Source organism: Miniopterus schreibersii (genome assembly GCF_964146895.1).
Source record: "Miniopterus schreibersii genome assembly, chromosome: 7".
Classification (NCBI taxonomy): Eukaryota; Metazoa; Chordata; class Mammalia; order Chiroptera; family Miniopteridae; genus Miniopterus; species Miniopterus schreibersii.
In genome coordinates, this window is record NC_138108.1 from 38,236,671 (window position 1) to 38,263,756 (window position 27,086).

General features: G+C 33.1%; 1 protein-coding gene across 2 annotated transcripts in view; it reads right to left on the reverse strand.

The window, feature by feature from the left end:
* The window catches only part of AGPS (alkylglycerone phosphate synthase), a 116,207-nt gene that overhangs the window by 14,550 nt on the left and 74,571 nt on the right, over nt 1-27,086 (reverse strand). For both annotated transcript variants that reach the window (XM_081143240.1, XM_081143241.1), the window contains 7 exons: nt 25,901-25,977; nt 23,739-23,851; nt 19,444-19,513; nt 16,935-16,996; nt 12,369-12,458; nt 6,911-7,010; nt 4,770-4,827 (listed from right to left, as the gene is read on the reverse strand). In XM_081143240.1, the coding sequence (XP_080999366.1) occupies nt 4,770-4,827; nt 6,911-7,010; nt 12,369-12,458; nt 16,935-16,996; nt 19,444-19,513; nt 23,739-23,851; nt 25,901-25,977 (570 nt within the window). The remainder of the gene's footprint in view (nt 1-4,769; nt 4,828-6,910; nt 7,011-12,368; nt 12,459-16,934; nt 16,997-19,443; nt 19,514-23,738; nt 23,852-25,900; nt 25,978-27,086) is intronic.

Consider the following 27,086-nt stretch of genomic DNA (forward strand, 5'->3'; position numbering starts at 1 on the left):
TATATGCAAGACACTTTAGATGCTTTACACAATTATCACATTTAAGTCTTAAAATAATCTGTGAGGTAGGTACCATTATTCCAGTTTTGCAGGTGGGAACACTTCAGCTCAGAGATGTTATTAACCTAAGGTCACACAGCTAGTTAGGTGCAGAGTCAGGAGTAAAATACAGATTTGATTCCAAAGCATATGTCTTTCCCCTCTGTTTATAAGACTCTCTCTCTTTTTTTTTTTTTTAAATATATCTTTATTGATTTCAGAGAGAGGAGAGGAGAGGGAGAGAGAGAGATAGAAACATCAATGATGAGAGAGTCATTGATCGAGCCCACATCCAGGGCATGTGCCCTGACCAGGAATCGAACCCCGATCACCCGGATCCTAGGTCAACGCTCAACTGCTGAGCCACGCCCAGCCGGGCTATAAAACTCTCAAACTTTTGTTTTTTTAAGACCAAGTTTGAATGGACTCTTACATACGTAATGCACCTAGGAAGAACACTAAAATGGCTGGTATTACGTGTTTGTAGAGCTAGCAAGCACATTATTTTACCCTACTTTTCCACTGAATGGCTGTTAATTCTCTTACCCAGGAATATTATGGAATTGAGCCTTTTCATGATCCGACCCCATAGTCAAACAAGGCCTGATTATTAAACATTTGAAACTGAATTAGCAATGAGACTAATGCCATTCAAATATGAAAAATTCAGAGATATTTGATAATTTGCAAAACTGCCCCAATTCTGTGAGCACGAATCCATGCAGTTAACATATTCATGGAGCATCTACTATGCAGAACAGCCAGTCACCGTTCTAGGGACTGGGGATCCCAGTGATGAACAAGATGAAGTCAGTAATCTGACTGAACTTGTTCAAACGAGGAGCAGAGAAACTGCGAGAGAAGAGGGAAGGCACCTCTAAGATGGTGGCATTTTTATCAGACATCGAAATGAAGGGGAAAACAAGCCATGCCAAGTATCTGGGGGGAGAAAACAAGAGAAAGAACATCAGAGAAAGAGTGAACAAACAGCAAAGGCCTGGAAGGGAAAAGGGGCTGCTACATCGGGGGAATAGCAAGATGGCCTACACTGCTAGGGGGGAAAAGGAATGAGATGAAGACAGAGAGAAACATACACCAATATGTCCTTGAAGGCTTTGAGAAGGACTTTGTATTTCATTCTGAATGTGAAGAGAAACACTGAATTTTAACAAGATTCCTCTGGCAGCAAGAGAAGCAGTAGGAGGGAGCGAGAATGGAAGCAGACACAGGCCAGTCAGGAGGCTTTACAGGAGCCCCGGTGGCAGTGGTGGTGGATGCTGTCTGCTATTTGGGAGCCAGCAGCATGCAGATAGTGTTTTAAGTCCGGGGACTGAGGCGATCACCAAGGGCGTGAATGAACACACAGAACAAATGGACTCAGGGCTGAGCCCTGGAGCACTGCAATGTCTGGCAGTTTAGAAGATAAGCTAGCAAAGGGAAAGCATCTCCATTTTACCAGCACATATATTTTGTATTCAGACTTTCTTAGTTTTTTCTAAGAAACAAATGAAACCAGGTAGTTTAGTTTGTTTCCTTGTAGACATATTTTGACCACATAGAAAATAAAAATATGAGAAATATGATAGAAATAAAAGATTTCTATTTAAATGAGGCAGGACCTCTCAATAAATTAATATGCAGTCAAACCTTGCTACATTCAAGTTAAAGCTAATAATTTCTAAAAATAAATTATTTCATGAAACTTGAGAGTCTTCAGCAAATAAAGGCCTAATAAGCCTAGAACCTGAAAATGCACATAAATTATACAAGGAGTTTTACTGTAACATGATCTGACCTGCATTTGTTTTAATACCTGATACTGCCGACATGCTAGAAACCTACAAGGAGGAAGTATAAAAACAACCAGAAAGTCAAACTGACTTATGTGTAAGGACTGAGAAAACAACAAAATACCTATGATGAGGGAATTAAAACTGTTGATTCATTTGTTTTAACATCTAAAGCAGGGCAAGTAAACTAGTGTCAAAATAAAAAAAAAGCGGTTTTGTATTTTAAAAGAAAAACAGCAATGTTTAGTATTTTGTTTCATACACTTTTAAAAATTGTGTCTCTTTTTGAAGGCTGTTCATTTCATTCTTTTTAGCTTTTTGCCTGTCTTCGCTCTTTTAGGCTCTTAAGCAAGAGAACAGGGACACTGAAGCAGGAGGACCTGCACTGAAATTCAAATTCTTTCACTAACAATTATTGCTCATACCTTTGGGCAAGTTACTATACACTCGAGAGTTTTGACATCTCTTCATTTGAAAGACAGAAATAATATCTACTCCACAGGCATCTTGAGCAGAATTAAAGGAGATTAAGCTATGCAGAGCACCTACAAATATTTACAGCTTTATAAATGATAATTCCTTTCCCTATTCTATCTCCCTTCCCTTCACTGTTTCAACATCTGTAGTATTTACATGTTTATTAAAGTTACCTTTTGAGTGCTTTTAAAAGAAAATGGGAAACTTTTACCTTGGTTAAAGTGGTAATGATATAATCCTATCAGTTTTGATCAATGGCCTTTAGAGATGTTTATAATATTTTACCTTAATGGACTATAAGGTTCTTCAGAGAAAGAATTACTGTATAACTCTTTGAAACCCTATTGCCTAGTGGACCAATAATATTTATAGTGTGGAAAACATGCAACAATATTAAAAGGCACTAAACATAATTTGTATAAAAAAATCACAGGAAGCTATTTACATTGTTTACCTTGGGACTGAGAATTGAATTGTGATCTTATAGGTTAATTAAGGTTTACATCTGTCGAACTGTATTTTCTAAACTTCTATTTGTGTGTATTGATTAATACAAAGGACTACTACCATAGCTTTCACAAGTAACAAAATCCAAGTGTTAAAGGAAATAGAATATCTAAAACCCAATTACCTAAATGACAATTAATCCGCTATTTCCTGCCATACACAAGATTCAGCTGTTCTCACCTCCTGCAGAATCACCTTTCTCATATTTACCATCATAAATGTGGAACCTATAGTTCCTGATCTTAAATGAAAAAGTTCACTGTTGGCTGCTGACACGTACCAAAAGGCAAAATTGGCTACAGAAAGGAATTTTTTTTCTTCAAACAAGTAATTATAGCTAAATTACTTTGCTTCCTCTCTCCATGCAACCAATTTAGAATGAAGAACATATCATTACTGCATGATAGTATCTATTTTTACAAGTCTGTTACATATTAACACAGTGGCATCCTGAAACAGAATATATAAATTTTTTTAAAAATAATGTATATGGCTTTCTGAGCATTTTAAAGGAAGGTGCTAAAACCAAAGTGTCTTTATGAAATACCTCATGTTTAAATTTCCAAAATTAGACTTCCAGATTAATAAGAAACTTTTAATTGCACTTGAGAGCTTTCTAATTTCATTTTCCTCCCTTCATTTCTGTCATTCTAACATTCATTAGAATCTCCATCAAAAGATAATAAAAGGAAGAAGAACAGAACAACTTCATCGACTTTAATCCTATCAGTCAGCTAAGTTAGAAATTTATGTGTAGGGGTTACGAAAAAAGTAACGTGATAGCAAAATATTATAACGATACAACAATGCTGGAAATTGTTTTTCTAGTCCAGTCATCCACATCAGCAATCTTCTCCAGGTCTGGCTGCAATAATGTTGTATGAGTACAGATCATCTATAGCCCACTGTTTTTCTACCAAAATTCTTTCATTCATCTTACACACATGTAGGGAGGGTGGATGGGGGTTTGGGAGTAGCACTGTTCTAGGTGCCGGTACATAACAACAAACAAAACAGAACTTCCTCTCTATGAATTCTCACTTTCCAATAGAAGGAGATAGCTACTTTTGAGAAGTGTAAATACATAGCATGTTAGATAATGCTAAATGCTATGGTGAAAAATCAAACAGGGAAAGAGGGATATAGAGAATCCAGGTCAGGGATAGGAGCTGAATTTTTTAATTTGGTGGTCATCTATCCTCATGCTCCTTCCTAAAAAATATTTTTAAATTTAAAATCTAAATATATCTATTTTTCTAAGCAAATTATATTGAGGGATATATTCAGAACAAATTTCTATTAAGAGGGACAGGTGGATAACCTCAAAAATTACAATTTTAATGACAGACTAGCCACTGTTTCACTTTAAAAAAACTGCCTCATATAACTTTCATAAGCCTGCTAGTACATAGGTAGACATATCCTAATTTTTATTGGTGATGTGACAAATTCTCTGATAAAACTTAATATTATTACAATAGTCACCAAGTAACAAAACAGCATTAAAATCTTGAAAAAAAAATTTTTTTTTCACATGCTATCTTGATTAATTTACTGAATTCTCAGTGGGCAGAACAGCTCTTCAATATATGGTATTAAACCAATGTCCAGCTACATTCCAATAGTGGCTGAAAAACATTTATATTTCTTTTTTTCCCTTTAAAAACTTTTGCTTTAATGGTCAAATACCTCTGAGGCAACCTAGGTGATCTTGGGGAACATCAGGTTCCCTGAGCACTCAGAAGGCTATCTAGGTTCACATCTAAGCAGGCTTGTCAAGTCAGACTCCTGTTGGTTTCGACCACAACCTACCTCGGTGACAGATAAACACTTCCAAGAAATCTCAAGTGCTCTCATATTATTCATATTACGACTCTTCCCAGCATTTTATCAAATCAAACATTTTTTACATTAGAAATATCATAAATTTACATTAGTGATATTAAAAAAGAATACCTCCGTGGTGATGTGACAGACTCCCTCCATTAGCGAGGATTTCTTCTCTAGCAGCTGCCTATATTTGGAAACAATACAACAAATAGATTTCACTTTGAAGTGAGGGTTAAGATCCAACTCCCAAAGGAGACACATACTTCCTGAGTTAAATAATAAACTAGAAGCCTAATTTTCCTTTCTCTTAGGTTAACTGCATTTAAAAAGCAACTAAAATATATAGCCTAGCTTTGTAGTTTTTTCCAGTGAATAGTCAAAATATCTATAATTGTCACTTCTAGATTCTAGAAAAGAAAAAAAAGGCAAAATAATCAATTTAGCAGTACTAGATTGTTAATAGTGAAAAAAGTTTTGTAAAGACAAAGCGAGGTCCTACTCTGAAGTAAACATCTCACTGTACCAATAAACATTAGTAACTAACATTTACTGACTGCTTATTGTGTGTCCAGAAAAGCACTAAGCAATTTACCTGCAATAACTCGTTTGTTTTTACAACAGTCTTATGGAATAATTACTATTACTCGTATTTCACAGATAAAGAAAATGAAGCTTCAGTGGTTAAATTATCAACCTAGTATCATACAGTGGGCATGAGACTCCAGATTACTTACAAAGCTATTAGGAATCAACCATAAAAGCCCCAAGGGGCAAATTACCTGTCATTCCTATGGGTACTTAAGCTCGAAACCCCCATCTCCTTTTATCCTAGCACACTTGCCCTGACTAGGCTCCTCACAGAGCACCAAGGTGAGAAAGACAAACGAAACACCAAAACCCAAATAAAGAATTGATTGCTGAAGCACAGGGTTAAAAAAGGGTAACAGAAACTGAAATTACATCAAATTCATCAGTATGGCAGAGCAATGAGGGGAAATATCTACAAGGCCTTGAGCCTCTCAGAATTACTCAGGTTGTACAAATTGTCAGGAATGTGGGACAGATAGCCTATGTCTCATTGCAAAGTAATTTATAAGAACCCTCATCACTTAGCATTTTTCAAATGAATCATAAATATGGCCCCTGCTCTAAGAGATTATATCCTCTAACAAATTATTTTAAATAAAGCAATAACTACTTGAAACCAGTAGCACTTAAAGAATGGCAGTTGGGACTGGGAAAGAAGAAATAATTTCACTCTTGTAGTACTACAGGGAAGGGGCTTTGGGCAGCCAGAGAGCAACACAAAAACGCTGAAAAGTTAAGATGATGGGAAAGTATTTAACCTTTTGAGGGTGATGGATATGTTCATGATTTTGATCGGGATGATTTCACTGGTGTACATATACATCAAAATGCATCAAACTGTACACTTTACTGTATTTCAATTTTATTTCAAAAAAGCTATTAAAAAGTTAGATTGGAGGGAGAGGCATAGGTGAGAGATAACCAAATCTTATCTATGACTTAGGTCTAAAAGTGTCCACTGAAAATGATCTTGTGGTACTATTTTTGGTAGGCACCTGATGGAATTGAGACATTAGGATACCTGAGGTTTTAAAAAATCTCAGTGTCTTTCCAGTTCCTTTGTACTCTAGTCTGTTTCTTCCAGTTCCTTTGTATTCTAGTCCATTTCTTCAACTCTAGGCGTACTTGTAACAAGGAATATTGACCATCAAACAGAACGTTTTATAAAAATTAGAAGCTTAAAGCCATTTAAGAAATGTAGTAAAACTGCTAGCAAATGAACCTCAATGACCTACATACAGCTCTAGCAAACAAATAAATTATAAACCTAGAGTAAGGATATTACAGCAACACAGACCAAGAGCATTAGGGCTGCTGACCTCAACAGCAGCCACCATCTGGAGATGAGTGGGCTGACAAAGTGATATCAAGGATTTCTATAGTCCTTTGTTATTTAATTTCATCTGGTATTATGTACTATAAGTAACAACCAAAAAAAATCACAAGCTAAAGAATATTAATTTTAGAACATTAATTGTAATATATGTAGAGAATATTAATTTCAGACTCAATTCAGTATACAACCTAGTGCAACAAACATGCTTCTCATTTCTATGGGATATCAATCAAGTAAGCCACAAGTGATTAAAGAGAGTCAAACTAAAATTCATAAATTGATGGTAAAGTTTACCAAAATTAATAAAAGAATGTAAGAGCTATATTCACGTACGCAAAATTACCTCGGTTTGGTCAAACACAGTCAGTGGGTCACTTATTCCCCTGTAGTTAAAGGCAAAGTAGAAGTAGATACATGCACCTGCATCGTAAGTCTGCGTCACCCTAAAAAACAAACAGACAAAATCCCCACAACGCTTTAAATTAAATGAAATCAGATTTAATGTCTGAAAACTTAAAAGATCATCTGAATGATTTGCTTAAGTCATAATCTCATTCTCTACCCAGCCTCCCACTCCATAAAAGGAACAAAGATGGGCTTGGATGAAGGCTATACAGAAACTATTTGTACTATTTTTACAACTTTATTTGGTAAATCTGGATTAGTAGCCCCCAAAAGTTTAAAAATTTAAAAACAATGTAAATGTTTCTCCAATTGGTCTGAAATAAACAAAAGCCCCACCTTCTCAGAAGGGATTTTTATTTTATTTTATGAAGTATATTGTAGCTAAAAACAGCCCAAAACTACCTGGAACTTGGTAATCTACCGTAAGTCTTCTAAACTTCCTCAAAATTAACAGAAATAAATACAAGACCTTAAAACTGGGAAACAAGAGAAATGTACAAATACCAAAAATGATCAGACTAGGTAAAATACATCTTCACTGAGTTCACATTGATAATTTGTAGGGACTTTGAAAGCAAAGTGAATGATCATATCAAATGCACTGACATGGCCTTAAAATAGCATCTCTGGGCCCCATATGAGTACATGTTACACGGGTGTTTACAAACGATACCTAGAATGTTAGATCGTTAAATCATATAACTATATATATTTGGGCTTTCAAAATGCAATTAGGTGAATCATTTAAAAGGGAGCTAACGTAATCATAGTTAAATCTCTGAATGCAATTTACAGAGGTTCCCACAAAGAATTTAATTCAACAGAAGGAGCAAATACAGAGGAAATACTCTTTTTACTACACAATACAAATAGAATCTAATCTAAAATTTTAATGGCCTTTTAGGCCAAATGTTAGGTGCCTCAGAACAGAAGAAATGAACTGTTTAACAATGGTACTATCAATTTGCCAGCTGTGTTTTTTCTAGTGTTAATTCGCACCCATAAAAAAGATCCCTTGAATGTTTACATTTTAAGTACCAGATTTACAAAGTTTAAGAAAAACTAGAGAACCATTTTAACTATGACAGCATTATCATTTCAAATTTAAATAAACTTCAAGGGTACGAGACTGAAATGAGTTTATAGAAATTAGTAATATACATCACTATTCTTATGAATAGTTATCATCAATAAATAGAAAAAATAACTAAATATTAATAGAGTATTGCCACCTTCCAACAAATCCAGAATCAATATTACACAGTTCAGTTTTCAGTAGATAAAGAAGCTTCTAAAATCACAACAGAGCTTGATTGATCAGTATCTCAAAGAAAGGCAAAGTAGAAATCATGAAAACATCTTTTAGAAAACTACCATTTGGGTCCATTTCAGATAATGACTCAGATCTAACACCTTTTAATAGATCAATTCTATCACTTAAGACAAGTTAAACACTAACCGATTCCAAAATCATCTTGATAAGTGATAATGTGGTTGCCAGTTATTCTACTATTCTTTAAATTTCTAAAAGAGCTTGTGCTCTACACTTTTTGGAGTATTTTACTTGTGTCAGATTCCCTTGCTAGGAATTCTTTTCCATAGAACTTCTTCAGAAAATTTAGGGTTGGAATTTCTATTCCAGTAGACAAAATACCTTTTAACAAACAGAAATGAAATAAACTCAATAAATGCACCCTACAGCTAAATTATTTACCTTGGGATCTTTAATTTCAATGATATCTATAATTATTTTAAATTAATTTTGAAATAACTTTTTAGAAAACTAGTTTAAAAAATATATCTCACACATTTACATTCAACAGAAACTATTGAGCAGTTAAAGTCAAACTAAACTAAAATCAAATTCTTGTTAAATGTTGGTTTAATCAAGTATGAGTTTACAAAACTATATTTAAAACTCTTATTTATCAAAACCATTCAAATAATTAGACTTTGCACATTCTAAACTTTGGTTTTATAAGATGATCACAGAAGTTGAGCATTTAAACTTTTGAGAAAATTATTTCTATAAAACCAGCTACTTAATTAATGACATATGGCCAATTCAGTCTAACTATACCAATTCTACCTATCTACAATACATAATGAAGATCCTTAGGTCTTGTGAGTACCTTCTGAAGAACCAAGACTTAAGTGTTGTTATAGAAGATGTCCTAAGGCAGTATATTTTATTTCCCAATCACTTTCAATAAGCAGTGGTTTATCACAATATTTTCATAATGGAAAGGGAGAAGTCTCCAGGGACGCTGAATAGGGAGGTGGGGCAGAAGGAGAAAGGGGAGATAAAATCTGTTACGTTGCCACTGGACAAAACAAAAGAATAAAAACTTCTTAACTACACAAGAATAGATTCTATTATTTTAAGTGTTTCAAATTTCACTGGTAACAAATGATTTTTGGATTATTAGGCCTGGTTTGTTTTCAGTATAATAACAACAGGCCTGACAGACCAGATTGTCATGAGAAGAATTAAGTACAGCAGGTGCTCAATAACATTGTTTCATTCAATATTGTTATAAGGTTGATGAGATGTCTGATGAGATGCAGCAGGAACTTAACTCTTTTTTATATTATTAGCCTATGGTAAAATTAGTTTTATTACACTTCATTTTGCTTAAAGTCACAGAACCTATTGACATTAAGTGAGGACTTGATGTATCAATTTGGGTAGATAATATAAATAAACACAAAACATTTTTTTTTGGTAGACTTTAAGGACTTTAAGAAAAAAATTTGTTTTAAAGATGCCTCTAAATTTTTTAAAAAGTACATTTTTACACTCCTATTTGGAAAGGTTCTCTCCAAGATCAGTCACTAAGCCATCAATAGCTTTGCTATTATAACCCTTGTACATAACAAGGCCCCCTATTTCCCTTTCTTCAGATATAACAAATGCCCAGCGAATAAGCTCTAAATCCACATTTTTAGCTTTCACTTCTTTGACTCTACCCTGAATATACATGTTCTGCATGTTAATACTGACTTGATTTGGTACTTCCTGAAATGCTCTTCAAATCCTCTTTCTCACCAGAAGCAGAAAAGACTATATCAAAGGATCCCGATTTACATGAACATTAATGTTCCCCTCATCTCATGTTAGGATTTTACTCTTTTACCCAGCAGATGCACAATTTATCAAATTCTAAAAGACGTCTGTTTCAATGAGAGCAATAAGTAGAACCAAGAAACAAAATATGGCAGTAGGGAAGTACAAGATGAGAGATGTAAAAGAAAAAAGAAGAGAAAAGAAGAAAAAAATCACAGAAGAGATAGCAATTTAAAGAGTATAGAAGTATTTCTAGTCTTGCAAGCAAATATACACAAATTATCATGCTATGTCAAAATATCAAGAGGGCTTAACAATTGGATGCCTTTATGAGGATTTGTCTTTGGGAAGAAAACCGAAATATCCAAACTTTCCTCCCTAATACTAGTATGAATTGTCTACTTCAATCTTGGTATTTACATTAAATCTTCATATGCTTTCTCATTTCATTTGTACAATAGTCCCATCAGGCAGATGATATTACCGCTACTTTACTAATGATAAATTTAGAGCTCAAAGAGATTAAATTACTAATAAACAGTGGAACAGTACTTTCACTCTTCAGACATATGTAATGTTACAAAACAAAGAAATTAAAAACTAAGCAGGAAGTTGTCATGGTGATACAACTGGCAGGCAGGACAAGTACAGGCCCTTGGGTTGGAACAGGCACAGGTCTGCCTTCCCAGGCTGAGAGTAAGTGATTCCAAGGAAATCAGAAAAACAAGGGTCAGGTATAGAAAAATGCTGTTGTGCTCAAGTATAACTGTTGTTTCCGAGCCCAGCATCTGGTGCATTTAATAATAAAGATATTACATTATTTCCAAAATTACCTAACTCTTATTCATGCTTATATCGATTTTGGTTTCTAGAATGAATATTGGGGTTATAGTCTTGAAAACCACACACACACACACACACACACACACACACACAGCGGAAAAAAGAGAGGCAGTCATATAATACCGAATGTTCAATAAATTTACTTTAAAGTTCCCCTGTTCATGATCTGTCCTAACTTCTCTTTATTCTCCATTCCAATTAATTGTATAACTTATTAGAAAATTCAAATGCTCAAGTCAATCTTTTTTTAGAAGAAAATCTATTTTTTTAAAGCATGAAAAATCTGATAATAATGAATAAAAAATTATAAAATTGTTTAAATAAAGCTGCAGTTTTTATTTGACATTTCAATAGCATTAACTTTTTAAAAAACTTTTTTTTTTAATTCAAAATATTACACATGCTAAGTGAAATAAGCCAGGCAGAGAAAGACAAACATCACATGATCTCACTTATATGTGGAATCTAAAGAGCTTAATAAACTGATGGACAGAACAGATTCAATGACTTGGAAGCATGGACCAGACTGACGAATGTCAGAGGGAAGGAGGGGTGTGGGTGGGTGGAGGGGGAGAGATTAACCAAAGAATTTATATGCATATATGCACAACCCAAGGATGCAGACAATGGGATGGTGAGGGACTGGGGAGGGGGGGAAGGCGGGGTGGAACGGGTCAATGAGGAGAAAAACGGACATAAATTCAATCTTAATACATTTAATCTTCTGGTGTTTACATGGAAAGTTAATATAAAAAGATGTAGTACAAAGCACCCCTTCTCAAGAAAACTTCCATCTGAGCTGTTGCTATTTAATAAAGTTAACAAGACCTTCAGTTAAACATGATCCAATATGGGTCATGACTACCCAAAATGGAAGATACTAGCCACAAGTGTCTTAAATTTGAATTTTAATTATTTAAAATCAAATAAAATTTAAAATTCAGTTCTAGTCACACTAGCCACATTTCATCAGCTCAACAGCCACATGTGCCTTGTGGCAACCATACTGGACAGGGCAGATACAGAACATTTCCATTATTGCAGGAAGATTTATTGGAAAGCAGAGTTAATCTTCATTTGGGTCTTTTGCTCCACTCATTTCTTAATTCCTCACCCATTCATTTAATTAACAATAGATAAAATGTTTAAAGTGCTTTTTCTCTATTGAAGAGAAAGCTAAGTTGCCTGTGTATATAACTTACAGTTCCCTGACTATATATGTAATTTACAGTTTCAGTGAAGGTCTTCTCTTATTCCAGGAGCTCAGGCGTTTGGGTCTTCACCATCATGCTGTCCACACAGGGTACAAGGCTCACTCGCAGAAGGGGTGCTCTACACCTAAGGGGTCAGGGCTGCTGTAAGTGCTAGTGGCACGATCCTAACAAGGTGGCAAGCTTCTCTTCAGCTGGCCAATTACACTTCTCCATTAATTAAAAAATTGTTGTTTTTTCAGAATAAGAAGTATAAGAACAATAAAAAAACTCACCTGCATGTAGAAAGAGGAGCAAACTGAACACCCTTCTCTTTGCATTCCTTTATTATTCTTTCTTTTACATTTCTACAGAGATCTACAACCCTAGAAAACATAATTGAATACCATATTAAGTTTTCAAATAAGTTACAAACATTCTAATAAATGCTGCTTTATCTGGCATCCAAGTCAGAAATTCTCTTAACTTTAATATTTATTCCTTCAAAAATGAAAAAGAGGCTTTATCATTCAAATTGAGCTTTCCATTCATAACTTTCAAGGGAGCAAAGTCCTCTCTTTTTTTGCCATAGGAAAGACAGAAGAGCATACTCAAGTCTCTGGAAGACAGTTCCCTACACTTAGGAAAATTCAATTTCAAAATAAATTTAATTTCACAATTTTAAAAGCTTTAAAGCTATAAGCAACATGTTAATAAAAATTCAATTCTAGATTATAGAAATACCAATCTTATATCCATGTCTAAAAGTTTTCCTTAATTTAAAATAATTTAATTAATAATCATGATGTTATACCACACGTTCATAGCCTATTCTCAAGCACTGAGCTAAAATCCAGCTCAACAATGACTTACTGGACATGTAACCCTGTGTAAAGCTAGGCTAGACTGTATGATATTAAGTCAATGAAAACGGTGAGGGACAATTAATAATATTTAACAATATTAATGTTTTAATGTGAGGTGTAACACATTGTTATAACTGCATACTTTGTTTCATATGGAAAATAAAACTCTTAAGGTATATAAAAGCCATTTTATTCTCCAATAAATATCCTGGCTATGTACTGACACTGATTCTGTTTTAAACCTTGGTCTGGTTAGAATCATGAGAAAAGATACCAAAGAAACTTAGAAGGATGACCTATTTCTAGTCTCAAGACTGATTTGACCAATGTGATAAAAATAACATTAAATGAATTATGCTTTATAAAACATTAAAGTTATCTAAATTTCCAATAAGAAGAATATATGATTAAAATATATTAAAAGGAGTTTAGTGTTTTATTAGCATGTCAAATTTTATTTTTATAAATACAGTACCTAAAAGTTTTATAAATTCTAATTTAACAAAACAGTGCTCTTAAGTTAACTCTGCTTTATTCTATGGGAGCTGCAAGCAAACACAATTTATCAATGTTATCTATGCTTCATTTATGGAATGGTAAAACTGCATGGTTTTTTTAATCCTCACCTGAGTGTATGTTTGCTGATTTTTTAGAGAATGGGTAAGGTAGAGAGAAACATCAATTCTCCCATACACACTCCCAACAGATGTCAAACTCGAAACCTACTATGTGCCCTGACTGCGAATTGAACTAGCAACCTACTATGTGCCCTGACTGGGAATTGAACTAGCAACCTTTAGGTGCACGGGACAACATTCCAATCAACTGAGCCACACCGAACAGGGGAAGAATGCATGTTTTCTTAACTCTCTGGTAAAGCATTTAGATTATTGAAATTTAATGTGTTTTTATTTTGAAAATCCAACTTATAAAACAAATACTTAAAATGTAAATAAAACCTACTAATCTTTTAATATTTATAGGGGTTAATAAATATTACAAATTTATAAAAATAACATGTTCTTTTTAAAAAACATATGTTTATATTGACTTTTAGAGGGAGAGGAGGAGAGAGAGAGAGAGAGAGAGAAATAGAAACACCGATGAGAGAGAAACATCATTGATCAGCTGCCTCCGGCACGCCCCATACTAGGGATTGAGCCCACAACCTCGGCATATGCCCTGACCAGGAATCGAGCTGTGCGTGACCTCTTGGTTCCTGGGTCCACACTCAATCACTGAGCCACACCCAGTGGGAGAAAGTAACAAGTTCTTTATCATGACTCTAAAAATAGAATTTAAGTGCTATACAGTAATAATAACAAATAATAATAATGAGGAAAAGGAGATGGGACAAAGAACAAAACTGAATGGTTATAACCCTTAATGTGAAACTCTCTAGAAATGATTTGTAGGAAGGGAGTTCTGAAAGTACTCTCTCACAAAACTTGTGCAAAGGTCGATACAGTCCACTTGGACCAATCATATAGGAGATAAACATAACTGTGTACTTTTATTTTTATAGCCACTTCCATTCCACAAATGGAAAATAATTTAGCAGTTTCTTTTAAAAAAAACTAAACCTGCAACTACTATATAACACATCAATTGCACTCCTGGGCATTTATCTCAGAGAAATGAAAACATGTTTATACAACTTGTATACAAATGTTTACAGTAGCTTTATTATTTATTTATTTAATTTAGCTTTATTGTTGAAAGTATTACAGATGTCTCCTTTTTTCCCCCATTGGCCCCCTCTGCCCTGCCCCCTCACAACTGTGTATACTTTTAAATTCTCACCTGATCTATTAGCAAATGTAACATCATTGACCATTTCCATCTTGAAAAAAATTCCCCTGGGCTTCTCACCTTACTGGTTTTCCTCCAAATCCTCCAGATAGTATTCCTCAGTCTCCTTTGCTCTTGTTTGTATGACTATCCCTTAAATGTTGAGGTTCCCTGGATTTCTTTCTTAGGCCTGTTTTTCTTCATCCATACTATCTGTGTTTGTATCTGCTCCCTTGGTTTTAATCACATGCTGGTGTATCCAAAATCCTTAAATCTCCACTTGGCCCTCTTAGATCACTACTTTTACAGGCTGCATTCTAACACTATTCTAGGGCACCTCCAAAGAACTCTATGCAGGCTATTCACTGAGCACCCAGGTGCAGTCATGCGAGGGCCACTGAGGAATATGCAAAACTAGGAAGATGAGTAAGACCAATAATCCCTTAAGAGATTTATGTATAAAAAGGCCAAGTGACCTAATAATTCAGGGTTGAAGACCCTGATCCCATGGGTTGCTGCTAAACACGGTCTCTATCCAGTTAAAGGCTTGAAAGAAAAACCAGTGCTAAATGGGTAACAAAATTTTGTGTCAGGAATGTAGCTGCTTTCCCTTAATTTTATTTATTAAAACTTCAGCTGAAGAAGTTGCTTTAAATGAAAACAAACCAAATATGTAGTCTTCTCTATAAAACAGATATCGCCAGTGAGTCAATTACGTAAATGTATAAGTATATACAAAGAAAGGATAAAGAGAAATAAAAGGTAGCGCATGTCTAGCTTCCACAGTGGGGAAAATAAAAAGACAAAATGACAACCATCAGTTAGTAATAACTGGTGACAAGAAAATATATACTACTGAAGAAGTAACACTACACTAACCTACTTTCCCCTACAAGGAAAGGTATTAAACACTAAAATGGTATATTTGAGACAACTGTGAACAGCTGCCAAACTATACCTGTTGTTCAAAAGTGTCAAATGTCAATGAGTTGGTTAATTCTTTTTATTTACAAGATTTATTCCCCCTTAAAATTAAATTAAATTTATCACCAAAAGCTGTGATTAACAGATCCATACTACACAACCTGGTTATCTTACAATGCATGCAATATGAGCATCGATGCACCCAAAGTCATAACCCATAATAGATGAAGACTGAATGTAGAAAAGTAAAAAGTTTTCTGGGGGAAGAAAAAAGAGGTTAGGGTAGAACAAAATGTTAAGCTATGTAATAACTAAAAGATGGATTCACGGGGATTTGTAGATTTAAAATAATTTGATTTTATAAAGAAAAAGTAAAATGTAAGGCATCCTAGAATAAAATGTACTAAGATCTCCTTAAGAATTTTTTATCAAAAAATGAGCTAACTCACAAGTCTACTTTTTTTTTTTTTTCTTTTAAGAGGACCTTTTTAAAAATTGACTTTTAAAGAGGGAGAAATGGAGAGAGAAAGACAGAGAAACATCAATATACGAGAAATTCATCGATCATTTGCCTCCTGTATGCCCCAGCCATGGATGGGATCAAACCTTCAACCTAGGTACATGCCTTGACTGAGAATTGAACCCATGACCTTCTGGTGCACAGGACGACGCTACAACCAAATCAACTGAGCCACACCAGCCAGGGCACACAAGTTCACTTTTAATAAAACCACTTCACATTTCCTAATCCGTTTTTATTATTAATTCCCTAACCAATATCCGTATGTATATGTGTATGCAATTTAAAAACAGTACATAATTTTTTAAATTGGATATCTTTCAGATATCAACTAAATGCAAGTTAAGGTCTTGCTTAATAATAGCATGCATACAAATATCAAAAGCTAAATGATATATCAAAAAAAAATTAACTGGTTTTATAATTTGGGGGCACTTTTTAGAGAACATGTAAGCATATTCACCATTTAAGAATTCAAATCAAAGTTAAGTAAAACCACACAGTGACATTTAGTGTTCAGTAAGATTGTTTAAATTATTAACTTCAGTAATAGCTTCCTTCTATGGGACATGAACAAATTTGCTGCAAAACAAAAAAATGGCTTGCAAATATGACAGTCTGATGGAGATAATAATTTAAATAAAGGTGTTTATGATATTGCAATGTTTCTTTATAAAATTTTAAGTTTACATATTCACACACAGACATTACTTGAACAACTTGTAGTGTATTTTAATAGCAGGTATTTTATTCCATTTTACCTGTCCCAGGGAGCAGAAGTCTCAAAAGATTCTCCTACTACATAGTATTCCAAACCCAAGTCCTGTTAAGACACATACACAAAAACCAAGAAATTACAACAGATGTAGAAGAATCAATAATATTGTTTATATTTCATGTTCAACATTAGTATTTCATGTAATTGTCGGTATTACATGTTTCTACCTTAATTTCCATGGATATTTATTATTCACCTCATAAGAGCAATGGAAAGTGGCCCCAAGAGTGAGATATAACCTCCAGGAGGACAGGGACTTTGTCTGCCTTGTTCTCCTCTGTACTGTTGGCACCAGGCAAGGTGCCTGACACATGATAGGAACTCAAATATTTCTGCAATAAATGGAGTCTCTATCCAGGAACTGTCTATGTGCATGCAGAGAATACTAGCAGAACAGGTTTTTAGTGCTTAATCAACAAATTAATCAATTACCCAAAAAAGGCCATCGGGATAGAAGGAGCAGAGAAGCAGGAAAGTGGGGGGGGAAGGGAGACAGGAAGGAGAGACTAGAGGAAGGAGAAGCTATTTCCCTTTCTTAAAAGCAACTTTTCTTTAAAAACAAATTAGAAAATATAGTGCCTCTCTCAGCAGTGACTGAATAAACAGAACATTTGGAAATAGCACTGCTGGGACTATATATATTTTATACCATGGAAAATATAATGTTCATATAAGTAACTTACGATACTAATTTCTTTACCCAAAGTACAATTCTGTAGTTTCAAAACTGAAAAGAGCAATTCACAAGCCATCACAGAAGTATAAAGAAAAGAAAGAAAATTTTATAAGGCAGAGGAATCAATACACATTAAGTTTTCACTACTAGTAAAATGAACCACTTCAACTCTACCACTGGTTGACAGAAAAAATCCTAAAATTACTGATCTAAAATCTGTGTTTTTCTCTCATGCATTCATTTATTCAGTAAACATACATTTGGTGACAACAGTATTAAGCACTGGGAAAATAAAAATAAAATAAAACAAATAATCTCCATCCCTCCTCTCCCTAAAAATCTCTAACTTGCTTTTCATTAAGTTTTAACATTAACTGTAACCTTAATAATTAAGAAACTTATTTCAAACTGTGTCTACACTGTACTTGTTACAGTTACATTTCACTTTCTAGAATTATGAATTTAGTATTATGAGAAAATGGCCAATATCTTCAGAGAAAATGCCTAACAAACAAAATTTATGTATACCCATAATGCTTATTATGGGAGATCTTGAGGTAGTGACAGACTATGGAGGTAAAAATTATTTTAAGACTTAAAATAATCTATTACCTTTCACAATCTGTAAATCTGTTCATCACAATCTCTAGCGCAGTATACAGGCAAGAAATGTACTTTTCGTTATCAGAATGGTGGGGGAGGCAGAAGGGGGGAAACTATAAGATGACCTACATGCTTCAAATTCACTACACTCATATCTTACCTAGGATTAAATTATTTTTTAAATGAGAACACAATTCAAGCTTTCTTAGAGAAGTAAAAACAAATTTTATATAAGTTTATATAAATATTTCCTTCAAAATAATTTCCAAGTGAAAAAATGAGAAAATTCAGTATCTAGGGAAGCCAAATTCTCAATAGGATAGCTGAGAAATGACCTTTTAAAACAAGACCCTTTAAATTACATAACAAGCTGTATTTTTTAAAAAGTAACCTTAGCAATAGCAGAAAACAATTTAAAAGCTTGAATTGTTGCAGCCAAAGCAGAAAAACAAAACAAAATACATGAAAAAATGAGTAAATAAATTTTCAAAAGAACACTTTCATATCAACATATAGAAGACTCTTGTGGTTAACATGACCAATCAAGTTTCTCACAAATAGAAAATCTAAAATTAGAAAAATTTTAGAACTCAAATATACACAAATTATTTCTTTCATTCTATACAGTAATCATCACCAGTGAATCAATAACTACTTGGAATCAAGTTAAATATCAACTTTTAAAGACAGTTAAAGAAAGATTTATATAACTAACAGATTATGGATCAACTGTGGAATGCTGCTAAATAAAAACTTGATTCTAGGAACAGCATGCTCAACTTTCAGACAGAGAAAGGCTCCATTCTTCTAAAGAACAGAAAGACCTACTCAAAATCTTTAACTTCCTCAAAAGCATATGTGGAAGGTTTAATTAATAAACAAAAATTATCTCTAAGACCTAAAATCATCTATTACCTTTCATGATCTGTAAATCTGTTAATCACAATTTCACCCCAGCACATAGGCATGGCAAGGGGGAGTGGGCTGCAGGAGGACCTATCAAATCACTGCAATCTGAAATTTATATCTTACCTAGGATTACACTAAAGTGCTTACTATGGGAGAACTTGAGGTAGATTTGCAGCTAATCCTTTGTTCCTATAAAATGATATGCTTACTTACACTTGGTTAAAATTTAAAAAAACAATTTTATTCATTCAAAGTAAGAAAAAGTATTGTTTGTAAATAATTTGACATGGGAAATATAACTTACTCGAATGTATGCAATGACATAGGTCAGCAAATAACCTCTCTGTCCATTATCTTCTCCAGCTGCCAATCCACTGTAATTAAAGAACTGTTAATAAATATCAAACGAACTATTAAAAATATATAAAACTAACCAAGTTGATATGACACCTTAAGATAAATGCTTAACAGATTAACATATATTACACTGCATCTCATTTTTATTTTACTCTCATTTATCATAAATATAGCAAAGGACCATCAAGAGACTAAGCTTCAATAACAAAACACTGAAAGCACATTTAATATTTCAGTTTGGTCATTAACTTCCAACTTTTATCAACCACACTAATAAAACTGACTCATGAACTCAACTACTTCTATCTACATTGTCAGAAGAAAATTAGACATGGGAAACAAACCTAAATAATCTTCACAATAAAACTGAGAAATTTAAAATACTCTTGTTTTATTATTATATTCTGATTCATATATTCATGTGAATATATTTTATTCATATATAAAAATGTGTAGTGATTGACTAGGATCTTCCAAATACAAAGACGTTTCTTGAATACTCGAGCACATAGTATTTGGAGTATTACACATGGTGTTTATTTTATGGAACTTACGAGTTAAATGATAGAAAACATACACAGAAATATTAAAGTTAATGAAGCAACATACAGACAAGTATTAGTCCAACAGGTAAGGTCTTAATACTATGGACACATGAACTGTCCATTTCCATTAGAAAGTAGTTTTATCCATAGAAATTGCATTCAGTGATCCAGTTAGCATTAATCCATATAACAGTCTAAGTGTTCTGCTTTGTGAAAGACATTCTTATTTTAAAAGACTATGAATGATTATTGATTTCCACTACTTTCAGTAAAGACTTTTTATTTTTGCTTCTTTCCATCATCAGGCAGAAATTAAATTTTAACTATTCTTAGTCAACTAAATAAAATCCCAAACTCTCAAAGTACCCATAAAAAATCAATAAAACTAGATAAAAAAAATCTTTCCTTGTGACTTTATTGGGTTACAATTAATAATTAACTGTTATGTCTCTCTTTTCAATAGCCTAACTGTACCTCCTTATTCTCAGGATGCTGAGCCCTTAACCATGGTGTTGCTCAAGGCTCGGGTCTTGAGACTCTGTGACTTGAGCCTCTTCTGGAAGAATCATTTCTCTTTATGGCTTCAATGAACACCCTATAGTTAAATCGTCCCCCTTCCCCCGAAATTTTGCTTGGATTTGATACTAAGTAAATAACGCAATGTAGATGTACCCTTGGTCTACACAAATATTGTAAGGCACTTTTAGGCTAGGATATGGGCTAAATCAGGTTTCCTGACTTAGAGTTATAGCTGGATATATTGGAATTAGTGTCATCCAGAGGAGTAGCAAAGACTGATAGGGCAGCTCTAGTCTACAACTACTAGGGGACAGAGTATGATGAAATGAAGAAGGCTGTTTATATTACTAGAATGTTAATGAGTGAGGATGAGAGAACTTATGTCAGCTAGCTAGCTAACAGTGAAAGTAAGAAATAGAAGAGAATTCTGGGTTGGATGTGTATGGATGTGAGGTTGGGGTAGGCAGTCAAATAAAGTTCCAAAACAAAAAGGAAGCTAGTCAGAAAATTGCTGTGTAAGTGAGGAGCAAAATAGCTGAGCCCATATCTCAGGTAGATATGAAACAGTCAGACACAGTCCAAGAGAGAAAAAAAACACTACTGATCTAGGAAACATAAACAGTTCATCCTGGGCCTAGTGCTGGAAGGAAAGAAAAGGAAAGACAGTGAAGACTAGGAAAGGATGCAGAACATCTGCACTGGAAATCTTTGAGAAGGCGCTTTCTAAGTGTGTATATGGTGAGAAGTAACAGTAGGGACTGTCTCTCTTATATTAGCATGAGAAAAAGTCCTACTTTGCAGTCCCAGTCAAGCCATTTTTCTTTAGACACTCTTCTAATATCTGGCGGGGTGAGGGGACTTGGTTCTACTTTGGAAACAGATGTGACAAACCACACAGAACCATGCATTTTCTTATCTAGAGCAGGAAGAAATCAGATGTTCATTCCGAATTCATAAACCAAAGGAGAAGAAAAGTCATTCTGGGTTTGCTTTTCTGAATCACACATTTTCCCTGCAAATTTAGCCTTTTGGAACTTCTCTCTTTCTCTCTTCTTTTTTCAGTTTTCAGAGCTATCTATCTTCTAGCCAGAATTACCTTAAGATACCATATGTAAGTAACAAGAGGGCTTAGAAATTAAATGCTTCTAACTTGACACTTTTGCAGCCATCCCAAAAAAATAAGATTCAAACTGTTTTACATTAAAGTAGCAACATCCATCCCCTACACCTCCTGCTCCCTACCACAAATTTCAAACAACAATTAACAAGGTTCTTAAACAAATTTAAAGCTATTTCATGAGGAAGGACTGGGAAGACTAATGAAAGAGGAATGAAAGACAATCTTTTTACATAAAAGAGCCATCTGGTGAACCTAATCACTCTCGTGTTGAATTAAACAACTTAAGCGCATACTTTAAAAATGACGGTAACATATTACCTGAAGCTGTATGGTAAAATGTCAATAATTTGTCATGATTGCTGACAGGTGATGTTTATTCTGCTTAGCTCTTAGAAGTTAAAGTACACTACTAGCCAACATAGATAAACAACCAAAGTATGATTATTCAACATTTGGCTACTATGTTCTATTTGATTGTATGTGTTCAAAGGTATTTAACAGTGTTTGGGTTGAGGTGGAAGACAAGGAGTTGAAAAATGGCTAAGATAAAAATGTTTTAAACTGTTAGAAATACTGCATTAAAAACTATCAATTTAAAGCTAATGAGGTGGTAGGAAAAGAGGATTCAAAAAACCAGAAAATAAAGAATAGATTAATAATACCCTAATTCAAAATAAAATACATTAGCTAAACCAGCAATGAAAACTTTAGCAGAATGAAATTTAGTGGTGCTTTCTTCCCATGTAGTTATGCAGAAGGAGAAATGATTGAGAAACAAGGGTTAGCAAAGTGGCATCCTAAACGAAAATTAATCCTGAATCTTTCAGTGATTAGAACAAAGAACTAGCCCCTAGAGAGAACTGGGGGCAAAAGAGGACTTCTAGAAAACCACACGAAGATATTTCCAAGTATTAAAAAAATCAAAAGAACCCTATGTCATGTGCCTAATGACAGCCTGGGTTGTTCAATACAGAATCTTTCTGCACTGAAAGGAAGGGAGCCAGGATGAAAGTATACTAAGAAGCTAATTATAACATAACTAAGAAGTAGTAATACTTTACCTTTGCTTTAAATAGATAGCTCATTTTCCATAACCTATTTTTAATGAGTGAATTTGATACAAGTTTTGTTTCCTATAAGCAAACTGCTAGAATTAAATCAATAGTTCTGGGGCCTCAGTATCAGTATGTAAAAAGACCTGGATTCATCTTAAAGATGATTCATTCTTACTTTTGAGTTGTAAATGGCTGGTGTTAAGAGAGAAAAACAAAACTGGCATTACATGAAAAGACAGTTCATGACAGTTGGTGGCTCAAATTAAATAAATCTGACAAAATAATTCTGATAAATACCTAAAGATTAAAATACACCAGGAATAAAAACAAATATTCACAAAGAACTCAGATTAAATACAATGTGTATGATATATTTTAAGCTCTGGAATAAAAAAGACGACGGGTATCCAGAAAATTGTTAGTTTATGTACTTAAAAAGGAAAGGAAAATAAATGTAGTCCTGATAAATGGCATTTCCACTATAGTTCCCATAGATCAATCTTATAATCCATCAAGTAGACAGACAGAAACCACCCAATCATTATTCAGTTGGTTATAGATGTGAAATGTTTTCTGTTTCTTTATACCAGCACAAAACAGTAAGTGACAGGGGGTGGAGTATAGGTAATTCATCAAATACTTTTGATTAAACACAATTTCCTTTTAAAAACATACTAACAGCATTTTTATATACATATTATTACCACTAAATAGTAACATGACTATGAATTTTTTCCTATTTCACTCTAGCACAACAGCAAATGTTATAAAATTAGCATTAATAGAAAAATATAGTATTTAATATAATCATACATATGATTACACAAGTAAGAGCAACAGACCGATTTAACTTCCTACAAATTTTTAAAGTAAACACAACATTTTAAGTTGATTATCATATATTACCACAAATTCAATACTAGAAAGGGAACATTAACAACTGCTCGAAGATATCAGAATTTTAGCTTAACTTCCTCTTGGTATTATGAACTGAAAGCCATACCCAAATTTTGCAGCAATGTCATATACTTGTTTTTCGTGTTGAAGAACCTTCTCACGGTCCCCCTCGAACAGTAATGTAGCGACACTTAGCTGATTTGGATCAAATCCTTTAAACTACAAAAAATAAAATATTATTACAGATAAATCTTATCGTATAAAATAGTAAATAAAAATACATTTTGCTCCTTTTTTCCTTTTAATCTGGGCTCAAACACACCAATTCTTTAAAAATTGAACTTTGGTTGTTACAGAATAGAAATGGGGATATAATGTACAGCATAGGGAATATAGTCAATAATTCAGATGGGTGCAAGATTTATTGGGATGATCGCGTAGATACGTAACATCTAATCACTGGGGTATACAGCTGAAACTAACATAATTATGTATGTCAACTGTAATTGAAAAATAAAAAATGATTTATTTATTTTTTTTAAGTGAACTTTGGAACTTCACATGGCAATCACATGGCAATCAAACAGAACAGTTGATGCACCTATTCAGGTTATCACAATATAATGGAACTATGAAAAAACACTTCACTTCAAAGTATGCCTCGGAATCAATTACAATGACATATTGGTATATAAACACAAAAATAACTCGTAAGAATTATAACTATAATAAAGAATCCAATAAAACTACCAAAATGATAGAAAACAATAAAGGATGTCGGGGGGAGTAAAAACTAACAGCATCCTTACATACTACAATAACTTATTAAATAATATTTTCAAAGGAGATCTTACATGCAATTAAAATACAAAACACCTAAGAATAATCATAAAAGAAAATATATAACTTCATTAGAAAAACATGCTTAAAAATATAAAAAATATGTTCCTGAATGCATAAACTAAGTATTATAAAACCTGTTAATTTTTGCCCAAATTAATAAACTAGTTTATCTTAATTCTAATAAAAATCTTGATGGACTTCCTAAAATGGTAAAGAGATTCTAAAATATTTTAGGCTAATAAACAGGTAGGTAACAGTGATAATAAGGAAAATTCAAAAAAATATGCCACACGGCAATTAGAATTCATTTATTTTTTTAGGAATAAAAGTTCATTAAAAACAATTTGATACGTTAAAATGGAGTTTATTTCTTGGATAAGTATATAAGATGTCTTGTGCATGGCAAATTAATATAAGAAAAGCAGGGATTAGTTAATGGTGCTATCACAACTGGTTAGCAATATGTGGAGAAAGAGGTAAAGATTAATTTAGATCTTTATCTTACATCATAAAAATGAAAAATTCAAATAGTAATAAAGATTTAAAAAATTTTTCATTTCCATTTAACAAAATAGCGAGAGAGAAGAAAATGGTCCTAACCATAGATCTGGAGAAAGGAAGGCTTTTCTAAGCTTAGAAGCAATTAAATAATCACAGAAAAGGATATAAAAACTTGAAACTTTTACCAAAAAGAAAAACCCTTATTTGAAAAGGATTCATTGGCTGAAAAAATTATTATTTACATCATTTATGACAAAGGCATCTCATAATTTCATTACTTAAAGGGCACACACCAAAGCATCAAGAAAAAAAACATGAAGCTGCCACCTCTGGAGAAATAACCATATTCAACTAATTCACATAAAAATCTTATCTAGGAAATACAGGAAAATGGTCAGTCTCATTGGAGTTTCAAGACACATCTACTAAAATAAAGTACCAATTCTCCCCTGGATTAAATAAATTTAGAATATAAAACAAAAATCCCACTAGTAACAGCAAGGATGCAACAGAAAAATGGCACACATGTATTGCCAGCAGCAGTGTAAGCTAGTATAAACCTTTAGAAAAAGAAGTCAGCAATCAATAGTTTTAAAAAACCCATACTCTTATTTCACTTCAAGATATCTACTATAAAGGTAAAACTTCAAACTATAAAAAGTGTTATATGCTTGAAACTGTTTAATGCAGTGTTATTTTTAGAAACTTCAAACCTGAAAAGATAATTTAATTTCTGAAATTGAATGCATCACTGATTTACTTTGATAAAATATCTAATCCAACATGAAAAATAATAATTATGAAATATACACAGCAACATGGAGAAACATACTTCAAAAAGGTACCTGTGAGGGGGAAGACAGGAAACAAATTCAATTAATATCCTAAGCACTTAAAATTTTAACATTTTATAATAATTCTTACCTTTGTAATATAAAACTTTTTTAATCCATCCAAAAATGATGTAAAAATAGAGGAAACCTGAGGTTTAAGAGCATGACCTAAAAAGAAAAAAGTATTTTAAATTAATAACAAATTTTATGTTTTTCAGAAGATCAAGAGGCTACTTTTAACTTAGTATCCTAAAAAAAAAGTGAATGTTTTCATAATCTTACTTTTCTAAATCTGCCCATTATACCTAACATATTGATCAAGATATACATCTTTTATTTATCTTCTTTCAAAAGTCACAAACAACTTTTTGTTTACAAAACCCCTTCTTGATTTTTTTAACTCAAATTACTCTATGTAATTAATACTACACATAGTTTAGGTTATCTTTCGATGGTACACTTTATACATAGTAAAATCACTTCATTAATTTTTATTTCATTAAGACCACCAATGGTGACTGGTTTTACTTTTATTTTTTTAATTATGCAGAAACCATTCAGAACTATAACCAAATATGAAGTCATTACCACATTTAAGGTTGTTTCTTAATTAATTCTTAATTCATCCAGAATTCTTGGCATAAAACTAGTAATTGCTTCCTTCATCACACCCGGAGAGTTAAAATTGCCAAACTAACATAAATGGTGTCTCAGAGTCTGTTAAATTAACAACATTGCCTACGGATTGAGCTTAATTGAGTAAGAGTCTTTTACTGTTTTCTCACTGTTTTCAGAGTAGCAACTTCTTAACTCTCATGACTGTTATATTTAAGAGTCATTCATCTGACATTAGTGATATGAGACCAATTCAGAAAAATGTGGCATAACATTTATACAGAATTTTTATAAAGAACTTTAAAGCCTCTAGTAAATTTAAGTTATCTGTAAATAAAAATTTTATTTTTTAAAAAGGGCTTAAGGTTTTGGGATTTTGTAAAGTGTGGGCCCCTTCTTTAAAACAGGTACACACAGCAAACTAGTTTTTTGAAAAACAAACAAAATTTCTGAGGAAAAAACTATTACTCGCAGTCTTTTCTTCCCCACTTACTTTTTTTTTTTTTTAAGTGAGAATCTGAATCTGTAATATTTATTACATTTTTATTGATTTGGAAAGTGCATTACATAAAAGACCAGCTAACACTAAGTCTTCATCAGAGGCTAAGAGTTAGATATCATGCTATAACTGAACAAAGCAAAACACAACAAAAATGAAGGGC